At 42.1% G+C, this 12,235-nt stretch overlaps 1 protein-coding gene across 1 annotated transcript; it reads right to left on the reverse strand.

Annotated features, from left to right (window-relative positions):
- Positions 1-10,567, reverse strand: LOC111655471 (N-alpha-acetyltransferase 15, NatA auxiliary subunit-like). Its single transcript, XM_023406893.2, has 17 exons — positions 10,367-10,567; positions 9,563-9,697; positions 7,640-7,793; positions 7,118-7,237; positions 6,916-7,011; positions 6,564-6,670; positions 6,277-6,349; positions 5,906-6,075; positions 5,639-5,791; positions 4,579-4,707; positions 4,228-4,441; positions 3,870-4,063; positions 3,671-3,779; positions 3,478-3,576; positions 3,137-3,280; positions 2,633-2,730; positions 1-2,439 (listed from the first exon to the last, which is right to left on the reverse strand). The coding sequence occupies exons 1-17, from the start codon at positions 10,550-10,552 to the stop codon at positions 2,242-2,244; spliced, it is 2,379 nt and encodes a 792-aa protein (XP_023262661.1). The 5' UTR covers positions 10,553-10,567; the 3' UTR covers positions 1-2,241.
- Positions 10,568-12,235: the final 1,668 nt, after the last annotated feature.

A 12,235-nucleotide genomic window follows, 5' to 3' on the forward strand; every position in this document is an offset into this window, starting at 1 on the left:
TGTTGTAACAATGATCCACATCTGGATTTTTTTTATTAACATTTGGGATCTATGCCAGTGTTGATACAAAACATCACAGCGGGAAGCCCAGAGACCCAGTCTGAACAGACTACAGCAGATTGAATCTGTGCTTTGATGTATTTGGTACAATTCTGGTTCACTAGAACCTGCAACTATACCTCAGTCCTCAGACCCGGTCGGACACAGAGAAGGAACTGTCCAATACAAATTCTGTTGTTGAACATGCCAGTAGATGTCATTCTAACAACAAAAAGAGCAAAATATGAAAAGGAACTTTGTATTTTCAGGCCATGCATGTACTTAGCAATATGACAAAAATAAGCTTTACAATTGGGCCTCAAAAATAAACATGTTATGAATTAGTGTGTGCAGAGGGGACAATAGAACAGGTAGCAAAGTGAAGTGCTAAACTTGTTCCCTGGAGGCCAGTTACACAACTGATCTTTGTCTTCATCCTAGAATATGTTGTACAAAAATTTCAGACCATTTATGAGAAAAAAAAAAAGTATCAAAATCATTTGCATCTTGGGTAACGAAAGAATCACCATTAGCATTTTTTATATTAGAATGAAACTGGAGAAAAATAATACTCAGCTTGCGTCGATTCAGCTCTGTCTTTGAGTCGGTTGTAAATACAAAACCTTTTAACTAATAAACAATGTATTTTATATACAGTGGCTACATCTGAGGACCAAGTGTGTGACGAGTCTAAACTGATCCATGCCAACTCTCCCTTTCACAACACCAGCAGCTCAGTGAGGGGAACAGCGGCTACACATACACAGATGCAAAGAAGTCAGCTGTTTTCTTTCATTTGGTTTTAATACAAAATTCCAGAGATATCATACATCACCATCTCAGATTTCATCTTTCACATTAGATCCCAAATTAGAGGAAAAAGGGTAAGAAAAGAAATTATTGGGAAAAAAGGGAGAACAGAAGTAAAATAAATTCCAGATGTTTTTAGTTGCTTTGTAACATTTTCACTTCTGTCATCGTCGGGCAACAGGCTTCGATGCTGAACTCTGACCTTTAGAGGAGCCATATGTATTAGCAGAGAGGAGCTCTCTGAAGTAAGATGTACTGGATGCTGGTTTCCACTTCGACTGTCAGAGTCGCCGTGTTAATGCAGATAAAACCATTTCGAACAGTGACAGCAGCAGCAACACAAGTGACTCTGCCAGGAGGCTCAGTGTAACCACCATCAATAAGAGTTTCATGGATCCATTAAGGACAGAAAGGTGTCTATGGTATTGCTTAGATCTATCCAACTCTCTCAGAACTATGTAAAAAGGTTAAGAGTAGCAGTGTATTTGAAACGGAGCACAACACACAACCTTTATTCTGTGCTACAAGGTGCTCCATTATAAACAGACAGGATTACATATTCCCATGTTGAACCAGGAACAATGAGGGAAGCACAGTCTGACCAACAAACTGTTCACATGTGAGGGCACTTTCTCCACTTTCTCTGGGCTGTGGCCCCCGCAGAGATCGGGCCTTCCTCACACACTCCACTGCACTGCCACATGTAGATCTGCGGTCTACTGGAGCGTTACAGCAGACACAGATACACCTGTGGTCACTGGATGTCCTCCGTTTCTACTTTAGGTCCTCAATAACTCTTCCTTCTCAGCTTCCTACAGATCTGTCAGGGATCAGATCCACTCAGCTCAGTCTCCCATCCCCAGTGACAGTTGTGTCCTATTTTCATTTAAATTAGCTTTTCTTTTAAAATAAGGGAACACAGTATGCGACAGGCGTGTGTCGAAGCAGCACTGAGTCAAACTCGAGTGGTTGCTGTTACCGTTACTGATCATCTGAGGAAACCGACAGTCCGTGTCACAGTTAATCCCAACAGGTTGCCATTAACTATTGTTTGTTTTCATATTCAGCATGGTTGTCAGCTTGATTAAAAAAGTAAAATGGCCGTTTTGTTATCTCCCTCTTTTCCCCCCCTTTCCCACTAATATACACAACTGCACACATGCACTCACACACACACTCAAACACACATGCCCTCAACACACACACAGTCCTGATTTTCACCATGTGGGAGAGAGCCAAGCCATGCCAGGTCAGACCCAATTAAGATGAGCCAAAGAACAAAACACCCATTTTTGCTTCCCGTGTTTGGCTCTACAAAATGGCTGCCAGGCGTACCACAAGGCTCCGTGCTCGGCCCAATTCCTTTTCTCATCCGCTGTTGTTCTGTCATGCTCACATCTCATTGGCTAGCTCCTCCGTTTCCGTGGAAACGTCTCCATTGGCGATCTTGGTGTTCTCCTCATATCCAGGGGGCATGAAAGCTAACGTATAGGGGTAAAGCTTGTGACACTCGGCGCGATACGGCTCCACACGGTCTTTACAGTCGCCCAGGACACCGCTCCGAAGACCCTCCAGGACCTCCGTACAGATCTGAAGGGGAAGGAACAGGATAGAAATTAAATTTAAAAAAAATATTTTCATATAGGGAGTTGTTTTTCTTCACAGTCCACAGACCCGTTCACAGTAACATATACATTTTACATTACAGGGATGGTTGTTACTGAAGCCAACAGCTGGTTAGCTTAGCATAAAGACAGAGAGGACTAACTCCATAAATACACACCTGTATGCCTCTGTTGTTGAGTGACTCATCTAGTGCAGTGGCCAGCTCCGCTGCCTTCGTTTCTGTCAGTGAGTCCAGATACACCATCATCTTCGCAGCTGCAGGAGGGAGACAAGAAAGTCTGAGGGCAAGTAAGTGTGTGTGTGTGTGTGTGTGTGTGTGTGTGTGTGTGTGTAGGAGTGAAATCCAAAATTTTTACGACTAAAGAGGAGGAATATGACTTGAAGAAATTACATCGTTTTTTGGTATCTGCAAGTAAGAGATTATTTTAAGAAAGCAAATGTGTGAAACGTGTCCTCTGAACAAAGTAGAGTAGGTGTGACACTGTGGTCGAGGGATTTCAGTGTTGTACGAAGGTTTGCTGATGGGCATGGAGGAAGAGAGCTCAACCCTCTATACTAGAAAAGGAAATTTTCAATAACATTGTGTGAGAGCGTGCATGTGTGTGTGTGTGTGTGCGTGCGTGCGTGCGCGCGTGTGTGTGTGTGTGTGTTAGAGGCCTACCAGCCAGTCGGTGTGGTATGGAGTTGGAGTGCTTGCTGAGGTAGGCCTGGTTGAAGCTCTTAGCATTGCTGTCTCCAAACAGCCGGGTGATCTCCTGCTTCAGCACCGTCCTGACCACCTCCGGCAGGTCCTTGCTCTCCGAGACTGAGAGGAGGGAGGAGAGGAGGATGAGACAGAAGGAAACAATGGTGGAAGGAGGAGTGTAGAAAAACAAAAGACAAGGATGAGAATGGCGATTTACAGGGGGAAAAAAAGGAAAAAGTTAGGTTAAAAAACAACAATTTAAAAAGATCTACTACATCTGGTGGCATTGTGGTATTATTCATCAACCCCTGTCTTACCTCCTTTAAAGAAGCGTACTAGACACTGGTGTAGCCATGGGTGGTCTGGGTCAATGGCCAACGCTCTCTTCACTGATTGGAGCATCAACAGGTATTTTTCTGAAAGGAGACATAGTGTAAGTGTGCAAAGGAGAAATGAAAGATAAGCGACATAATATCAACACAGAAAATTAAAATGAGTTTGTGCTCCAACCTTTCCTGAAGTAGATCTCAAAAGCCAGCAGGTGTGTGTCAATTTTGTCTTTGACCAGGTGTTTGAGAGGCATCAGGAACTTGACGGCTTCTTCCAGTGGATTTTCTACCTGTAACAGTCACAAATAAAAAGGAACTTAAATAAAGAAACTTTCCACACGAACTTAACAGATTTAGCTCTTGAGCTATCTAACACTAACCTTGACCAGTTTGTCCGGAACGAGCTCCTCTTTGGGCCCTCCGATCTCCTCATCATCATCCTCCTTCTTCTTCTTCTGGTTCTTTAGCTGCTTCTCCTTCTCTGCGTTCTTCTTCTCCTCCTCCAGTTGTGCCTTCTTCTGGGCTCTCCGCTGCTTGTTCCTAAGCTTCTTCAGCTCTTTGTCCGAGAGATTCGCTACAGAAAACAAGAGATTAGTGGTGTTAATCTTCTCCTTTTCTTTGTCCAGCAGAACATTTAAAAACACTGAGAAACTAATTCGACAGCTCGGTAGCGTTAATAGGAATGCACGTCTGACTTTACTCTCTACACAAAGACATGTCCAGACTCTGTCCTCTCACCAGTGTCAGCCTGCAGCTCCTTGCTGTCGTCAGTCAGGGGATTGTCGTGGAGGCTCAGGTAGATCTGGATGGCGGTGATGGCAGCCTTATAGTAGAAGGGATGCATCCGGAGCACGTCCTCCAGCTTCAGTAGGTCCACGTAAGAGCGTAGCGTCATCTTCCTCATGCAGTAGGTGTGGAAATCAAACTGATCGTCTGTGATCTCCACAAAATGCTGGTGGGAGAAGAAAGTTGTCAAAAATAACATATCTGATGAATACATAAAAAGACTTCATGCAGCTGGTAAAAGAGTCTTGTTCCAACATAGCATGTTAATTTTGCAGAGTATAATCCTTGGCGGGAAGTACTCACCCTTTCGATCTCGTGGCACTTCTTGAGGGCTTCCCCAAACTTGTTCATTCCCTTGTAGGCGAGTGCACACTCCGTCTGGAACCACATGCACTGCATCTCATTCAGATTCTCCACTGCTGATGCTCCCTCCTGGACAAAGACAAAATAAAAACATATTGATGAGCAAAGTGAATGACGGACAAGGACTTGGTCAATGATGATGTCAACTAGTTATTTTGACATTTATTACCAAGCTTTTATTATTATTTATATCTAGAATTATGCTGACACTCATGACCAGGCTTGTTTAGGTTTAGCCTGTATGTGAACTCTTTTGCTTCTTATTTCATTAAAAGGCACCAAGAAGTCTGTGTTGTCACAATTAAACAGAGATTTAGGAGGAGAATATGATAGATGCTTTTGGAAGAAACAGGTTTTTGCTGTATATCACAATGTTTACAACAGAACTAAGGACCAATACTGACATCTTCTGTATTTTAAAAAAAGAAACATTTGTAGTACATTGAGCTAGAGCAGATTATGTTTAGTGGGCATTTATATTACAAGGAAAAAAAAAAAAAAAGCATTACTATACAGCTTTTTTTTATTTTATTTTATTAACTTGGTTTTGTGTTTTATTTTACTCATCTCAGCCTCTGGTTCCTCCTCTTGCAAAAAAAAAAAAAAAAAACCCCACACAGAAACAGAGACATCAGTTATGTTACTTAAAACACTCATTACATGTACCTGAACACTCAACCTCTTTCTATCTACTGGTCTTCTGCTCATTAACATTATTAACTCAGAAACATGATAGTATGTATTATAAATGAGTTGCGCTGTTATTGCAGTGTCATTCTGTGTGTGCATTCCTGTCTGAATCAGCCACAAGTCAATAATCAGTGAAGAAAAAATCCCACCCTCAGTTATTTATACTTCTAAGGGCCATGGGTCCAAGGTTGTACTCCTTCATGAATGGACTTAGCAAAAAATACATCCATGACTTGTATTTAGAAGTCTTCCTCAGCTTGTCAGCTGTCAAGTGTGTACTTGTGTGCACAGCCACACGTAGTTCTCTCACCCGTGTGAACTTGGAGCACATTTCCTCAGCCTCTTTGATCATGCCAGCCTTCAGCATGTACTTGGCACACTTGGAGTTGATGAATCTGTCAGCTGTGTCTAGAGCCTGGGCCTCATCCATCCACTGAGCAGCCTCTCTGATGTTCCCAGCATGCTACAGGAGGGAAAAGGTCAATACAACAATCATGAAACAAGATGGCAACTGAGAAATGCTCCTCAGTTACATATGGAACAGTAAACAAACACACAAATGTGCAGGATATGGTACCTTGTAAATCTTGGCTTTGATAAGGAAGAGTTCAATGAGCGTAGGCGTGCTCTCAATGGCTGCGTTGATATATTCTAAAGCCAGTGTCTGCTGGCCAACCATATCGTAGTGCTGTGACAGGAAGTACTGCACCCAGAGCAACGTGGTCGGTGGCTCCTCCTTTCCATCATCTGTGACAGTAGAAAGCAGATTTGTAGGTTTATGCCTTGAGGCTTGTAAACAAATGACTGCAACAGCTAAATTAATAACAATAATTAATTCAGGAATTTAAAAGATGTACATTACACTACATGTGTGCAGCAACTCAATATTATTGGTTGAAAAGAATTGAATGAATGAATTCAGAATCATAAATCAAATTTTCTCCTCACCATTCTGGCTGAACATTCTACAGCTTTTTAATGAGGTTTCATAGCTGACCACCAACTCCTCTATTATTGCCACCTGCGAAAAAAGAGAGGACAAAGTTCATCATCTCACCTGCAGCAGGAAGTGAGGGAATATTTCAGAGTAACTAATCTAACACAGTAGTATCTTTCCTCCGGTTTGACCTCACTTCCTTCAGTGCATCCTGTCAGCTGGTTTTAAGTGAAGTGAGGACAAAGTGTCACTGTGATTTGGATCAGTCAGCAGACATCTCTAGCAGTAGTGCTGTCACCTTTTCTTTGTCGTTGTACAGTGATTTGAGTGTGGTGAAGACAGGCGGACAGCCTTTACTGAAGTTCATCCTCAGATATCTGTCAAGACACTCTCTGAACTTCTCACCTGCAGACAAACAGGGTGAGACAGACGGGATTATATAACATATTTACGAATATTCATTAGAGGATTTTTTAAAATTGAGGAATAAAATATTAAACAAAAAAAGTGAAGGTCCAAATATCATGAACACAAATGAATGAAGACCTTAACAATTAAGGATGAATACAGCTACTTGTCTGGTATTATATTCTGACCACATGGACTGAGATTTTAAGTTTAGCTGGGAGGAGATATATTATTGGTCTCACCAGAGAGGAAGTTGAGGGGCAGCCGACGAGGAACCAGTCCTTTGGGAAACTTCTCCCAGGCTTCCTCATAGATCTTGTGTCTCTCCTCTACACTGCCTGAAAGGGCAAGAAAAGTCAGTACAGTGTTGACAGATGTGGCTTGTGTAGATATTTCAATGGTAAGTGATGAGAAGATTATGCTAGAAAGAATAGAGTGTCATACTTGGCTTTAGGGCATTCTCCAGGCCGTGGTAATAGGACCAGTTCTCTGGGTTCCTCTCCTGCAGACGACGATACACTTCTGTTGCTTCGTCCAGACGCTCGAGCTTCAACAGCAACTCTCCTACAGAAGCATGAGAAGAGGAGCTCTAATGTCTGAGTCCACGCTAAATGTACAACTTGTTAGAAGCTGCTCAGATTCAACCTAAAATGAATCAACTGTAATCTTGAAAAATACAGACGATTAAAAAACAACCTCACCCCAGTATCAACATCGTCTTAGTGCGATGCAGCTTGTACAGAGCAACTACAGAGTAAAGGGTAAAGATATCTCACACTGTGTACAAAAAGGTAAAGCTAAGCCATTGCCTTGTGCTTAATCATATCTAACCTTTAAACTGTAATTACTTGTAATTACTACCATGTTGAACCCACCGTCTGAAAACAAAGTTAAACTCCTTGTTTTCAATTGGTGAGTCAGGCTCTGGTTTCAGAGTGGCATTAAGAGTATGAAGCAGTGACCCACCTCGTGTCTCCTCCACTGCCAGTTTGTCACAGATCTGCTTCTCATAGTTGGACAGATGCTCGAGCGCCTCCTTATAGAGGCCTGCCTCCCTCAGGACCTGGTTCTGGTACAGCAGCAGCTCGCTGTACTCGTAGTCAACTTTGTCGGGAGATGTCTGGTAAGACAACACAAGGGGGGAGAGATGTCAAGCCCTTTTCAGACATGGAATATGTAACACTGCACATTTTCACATCTGTTTCATTCTGCTCTGTTTTACAATATCCGACAGAATGAATGACATGACGTGAGTTGAGACCAATTCATGTTAGCTCACATGCTGTATATAAAGTGTTTTGTTGGATATCGTTGGTCAAATTATTAATGCAGCTGTATGAGGGCTGTTTTTCATAAAAAATGAAGACTGAGATAATACATTTATTTCAGGGGAGGATGTGCATTTAATCTCTCTCTGCATGTTGTGCTGCTGCAGCCTTTACATTAGTCTGAAGGCGCTCAAGTCATCCCTGTGTTATGTTGAAAGAAGGGCTGTCATGAGAACCGATACTTCGGTACCAGGTTGATGCCAAATTATATATATATATATAACTATAAGAGTTGTAGTCTGACATCAAACTCAAAGAGAAGAAGGCAGGCACAGTAAACACGAACAACAACACGTGGAATAGCAGCAGATACGGGTCCACCGCAACTTGTGGAAGAAAAAAAAAAAGGAAAAAAAGGCAAGAATGGTGTATGGAGATATTCTGTATTTGATGTGGACCATCAGAGACAAGTAATAGATAACCAAAAACCAATATGCAACAGTGTCACAGGTGGAAACAACTCAAACTTGTCTAAGCTTTTCAAAGGCAGAACCCAGACCTGTACACAGAACTCAGGGTGAGTGAGTTTCCCGGCTTTAACTTTACATTAACATGTCATTAAATTATTCATGTTCTGAAATGTTACTGTTATTGTTTGTGAATAGCAACAGCTGACATCTGTTGTAGCAACACTCCACACAAAACGTTTGCACAGACTTGGCTTGTTTAGTGACAGCTCATAACGTGAGCTGGGTGCTCACAACATTAGTTGGCTACTGTCACCACTGTTCAGTCTAATGAAATATAATACTTTTTAAATGAATATTTTCACATCATGGGTCCGTCACCTTATCAGTCAATTTAAACTACGGTACATGTGCGAATGTTACTGTGTATACGGAGTAGCCTCCGTTTTCTGTTTTTGCTTTGGTATTAACAATCTTGGAATTTTATTGGTATTGGTACCAACTGCCAGATTTCTGGTATGGTGACAACCCTAGTTGAGAGGAAGATGAAAATGTCGCTTGTTCAGACCTCTTCAGATTGCTGTTGTGAGTTTTAGGTATAAGTGACCAGGGTGCTTATTAGGACCAAAATGTTGAATTGCCATTGTGTATAAGACAAAGCAACAGTAAAAAATAAAGCCACTGGGTGGACTTCTATATCTTTACTTCTGAGGAAACTCAGCATCATACTTGGAATATATGCGCATTTGTCTTTTCACACCAGCTTGTTGTATTACTAAGTTGGTACAAAAGCAGGAAGCAGACTGGTCTTATCACGATCACACCAGGGAGCGAGGGAGAGAGAGCTGTATTGTGGCTGTGACCGATGTGGAGGCGACAGAGACAACACCCTTATTTGAGACTCTTTAAGAGGAAGACTGGCCACAAAGCACACACTACAACTCTGATTCATCAGTCAGTAAGTCAGACACCTACTACATGACAAGAAATATCAACAATTCTGTCACTCATCTTACACTGCAGTGTGTTGCATGGTCTCTCTTCTTGGCCCTTTGCTAAAGCATTTTCTCAATTCTGACGCCACATCTGACCTTTTCTAAGAAGGTTGAAAAGGACAGACTTTCTGCAAGTGCTAAAGTCTAACTGTGTCCAACCTGTTGTGTTTTCCTAAACTCCTCAATGATCTTCGCAGCCATCTCGTAGTCCTCCAGGAGGTGATAAGCGATGGCGTATCCAATCCAGGAAGCCCGCTGGGCGGGACGCAGCTGCAACAGCTGGTACCGTGTCTCCTATAGAAAAAGAAAAAAACAAAAAAAGGTCTATTTAGCCATGCTCAACATCAAAGATGTGAGAAAAGATTCAACTTCAGATGTGTAGCTGAGGAGATGAACAGGGGGAAAAAAAGTGAGGCAACGGTTGGCAGCACAAAGTGGAGAAGAGCAATTTTGCTGATTCATGGTTCTGACACCAGGATGTTTCTAGCTGGCTCAGAGAGAACTTAAAAAACAATACAAAACAAAAAAAACACCTAATACGCTCTGACTCAGAGCCCCGCCCTTTTCCCTCTCCCATCCATATTTTTAATCCTTTCAACCAGACTTTCATCTTGCCATTTCATACCTTGCACTAAATAAGCATCTAAATCCCAGGCTGTGTCCCAAGAGAGCTGTTCTACATTGTGAAGACTGACTGCAACCTGATATCTGCCTGCTGATACACTGCGTCCGCTCCAAATCAGCGCCATACTGCGCCCTGGACCAGCCAGAACGACAGATGGGAGTGTGTGCTCTCAAGAAAGTTCTTTCACCACAAATTGTTGAAGCCCGTTTTGTTCTTGTGTTAAAAAGAAAAGTTGCCATATTTCTAAAACCTGACTCTTTTTGTCTTTCATTATGCTGATGAAAAGCAGAATTATTATGCAACCAGATACAACCCATCAACCCTCTGACATTCCTCACCCTGTAGCCCTCCAGGTCTCTCATCTGGATCTGAAGCAGGGACAGGTCTCGGAGGATCTGCAGGTTGTCCTTGTCCCACTTCAGAGCATTGCGGTAACACTTGATGGCCTCATCATACTTCTTATCCGAGCGCTGCAGTAGACCGTAAACGTGCCAACCTGGGACACACGGGAAGTTAAGGAACATACACACATAGTCGGTCCATAACACCTGATGTTACCAAACTGATATCAAAAGGGGGCGTAATGTTTGGGGTGTGATTTTATTTCTTTTAAGTTGTGTCAACATGTGTTCAGTGTTGGTTGTGTATTGAATAGGGTTGGGTATTGTTTGGGCTTTTTCTGATAATGGTGGAAAAAATGATACTTTTAATACGGTACCAGTGCCTGAACCTATACTTAAGTACAAAAGGATGATCAAAAACTCACTCGTGCTATGGGAAGTAGATTTGTGTCCAATGGACACAACTGTTTTTAAACATTTGTTGTCCCGGTGTTGGTATCCTTTCGAGTGAAATACAGCTACAGTTTAGATCATTTAGCTTTAAGCAGTTTAACCATGCTTATGATAGCTACTAGCTAACAGAAGACTACCTGCTGCCATCCGAGCAAGAGTAATGTTGACCAGCGATGCCACGTGATGCTTCTGCTGTCTGTAACGTCAGTTCTAGAATACAAATATTTTAATTGACAGGTCGGGCATTTAAGTGGCACCGAAATCTGCGTTTTGATTTGGTCCGATAGATACTGGTCGTATAGGAACTGGTGCCACACTGGCAACGGGTTTAGCTACCCAACCCTAGTACTGAACATGTAGGAGTTAATGCTGAATTCATTTCCTCTCTGAGATCAACAATAATGATCCTTCCTTAATAGAACTTTAAAACTAGAACTCAGTCTGCTACCACTTCAAAATTAGAGGGGTAAATTTAAATTTTAGTTCTTATACTACACCCCCAGGGGTGTAGTAAAAGACTCTTATGTAGTATAAGAACTAAACCCCTGTAGTATTCATGGCAGAAAATCGCAGCAGGGCAAGGCAAACAGGAGAAAATGAGAAGCAGGAATGCATTATACCTACACAGAAAAAATGGCTATAATTTGAAATCAATAACCGAATGCACAGTGACAAACAATAGACTTATATCGCACCTGTGGGTGCAGATTAATCTCCCGCCCATCTTCTGATTATACAAATTGGTGGACCTAGCAATCCGAGTTGATTTCAGATGCTTACTGAAGTCAGCAATGATTAAAACTAATCAGGGATGAGACCAAAGATGTAAATTAACATGTAGATTCTGGTGTTACAACTGTGTATAAAAAAACATTAGTATGACTGACTTCAAAAAGAGGGGGAGATTCTTATGGAATTCCATCAAATCGTGGTCCACTAGCATTAATGGTCAGAAAGTCACATGTTTTTGACAACTGTTCTCCTCACGCTTCATCTGTGATTCAGCTGGACTAGGTTTGATTAATTTTCTTGTCTGTGCTTTTTAAAACAACGCACTTCATATATCAGCATACATCTCCATGAATGCACACTACATAAACAGGACAGGTTTTTGCCAGACTCAAGATAACAAATGACTGGTGAAGCTGAAACGATAGCAGTGTGTCTGCTTAGAGATATGTTGACTTTAGTCAGGGCTTAGGCTGAGATAGCACTTATCTGCTGGAAACGGCACAGATTTCTCTGTGGCCTGGAAGCCAGAGAGAGACAGAAGCAGAAAAAGAGAGAGAGAGAGAGAGAGAGAGAGAGAGAGAGAGAGAGACAGAAGCAGAAAAAGAGACAGAGAGAGAGAGAGAGAGAGAGAGAGAAGCAGAAAAAGAGACAGATAGAGAGAGAGAGGATGTGCTGACTGTG

This window comes from Seriola lalandi, unplaced genomic scaffold, assembly GCF_002814215.2.
Source record: "Seriola lalandi dorsalis isolate HSWRI2012SDOR001 ecotype SW California unplaced genomic scaffold, Sedor1 jcf7180002054318, whole genome shotgun sequence".
NCBI classification, from domain to species: Eukaryota; Metazoa; Chordata; class Actinopteri; order Carangiformes; family Carangidae; genus Seriola; species Seriola lalandi.

What these genes read in the sequence shown, in the direction of transcription:
- LOC111655471 (XM_023406893.2), bottom strand. Translation starts at nt 10,552, where the DNA reads ATGTTCCTTAACTTCCCGTGTGTCCCAGGTTGGCACGTTTACGGTCTA. An exon ending in TGTACAACGACAAAGAAAAG is followed by an intron (nt 6,350 to 6,563) that starts GTGACAGCACTA and finishes CTTTTTTCGCAG; the next exon opens with GTGGCAATAATAGAGGAGTT. An exon ending in AGTACGCTTCTTTAAAGGAG is followed by an intron (nt 3,281 to 3,477) that starts GTAAGACAGGGG and finishes CCCTCCTCTCAG; the next exon opens with TCTCGGAGAGCAAGGACCTG.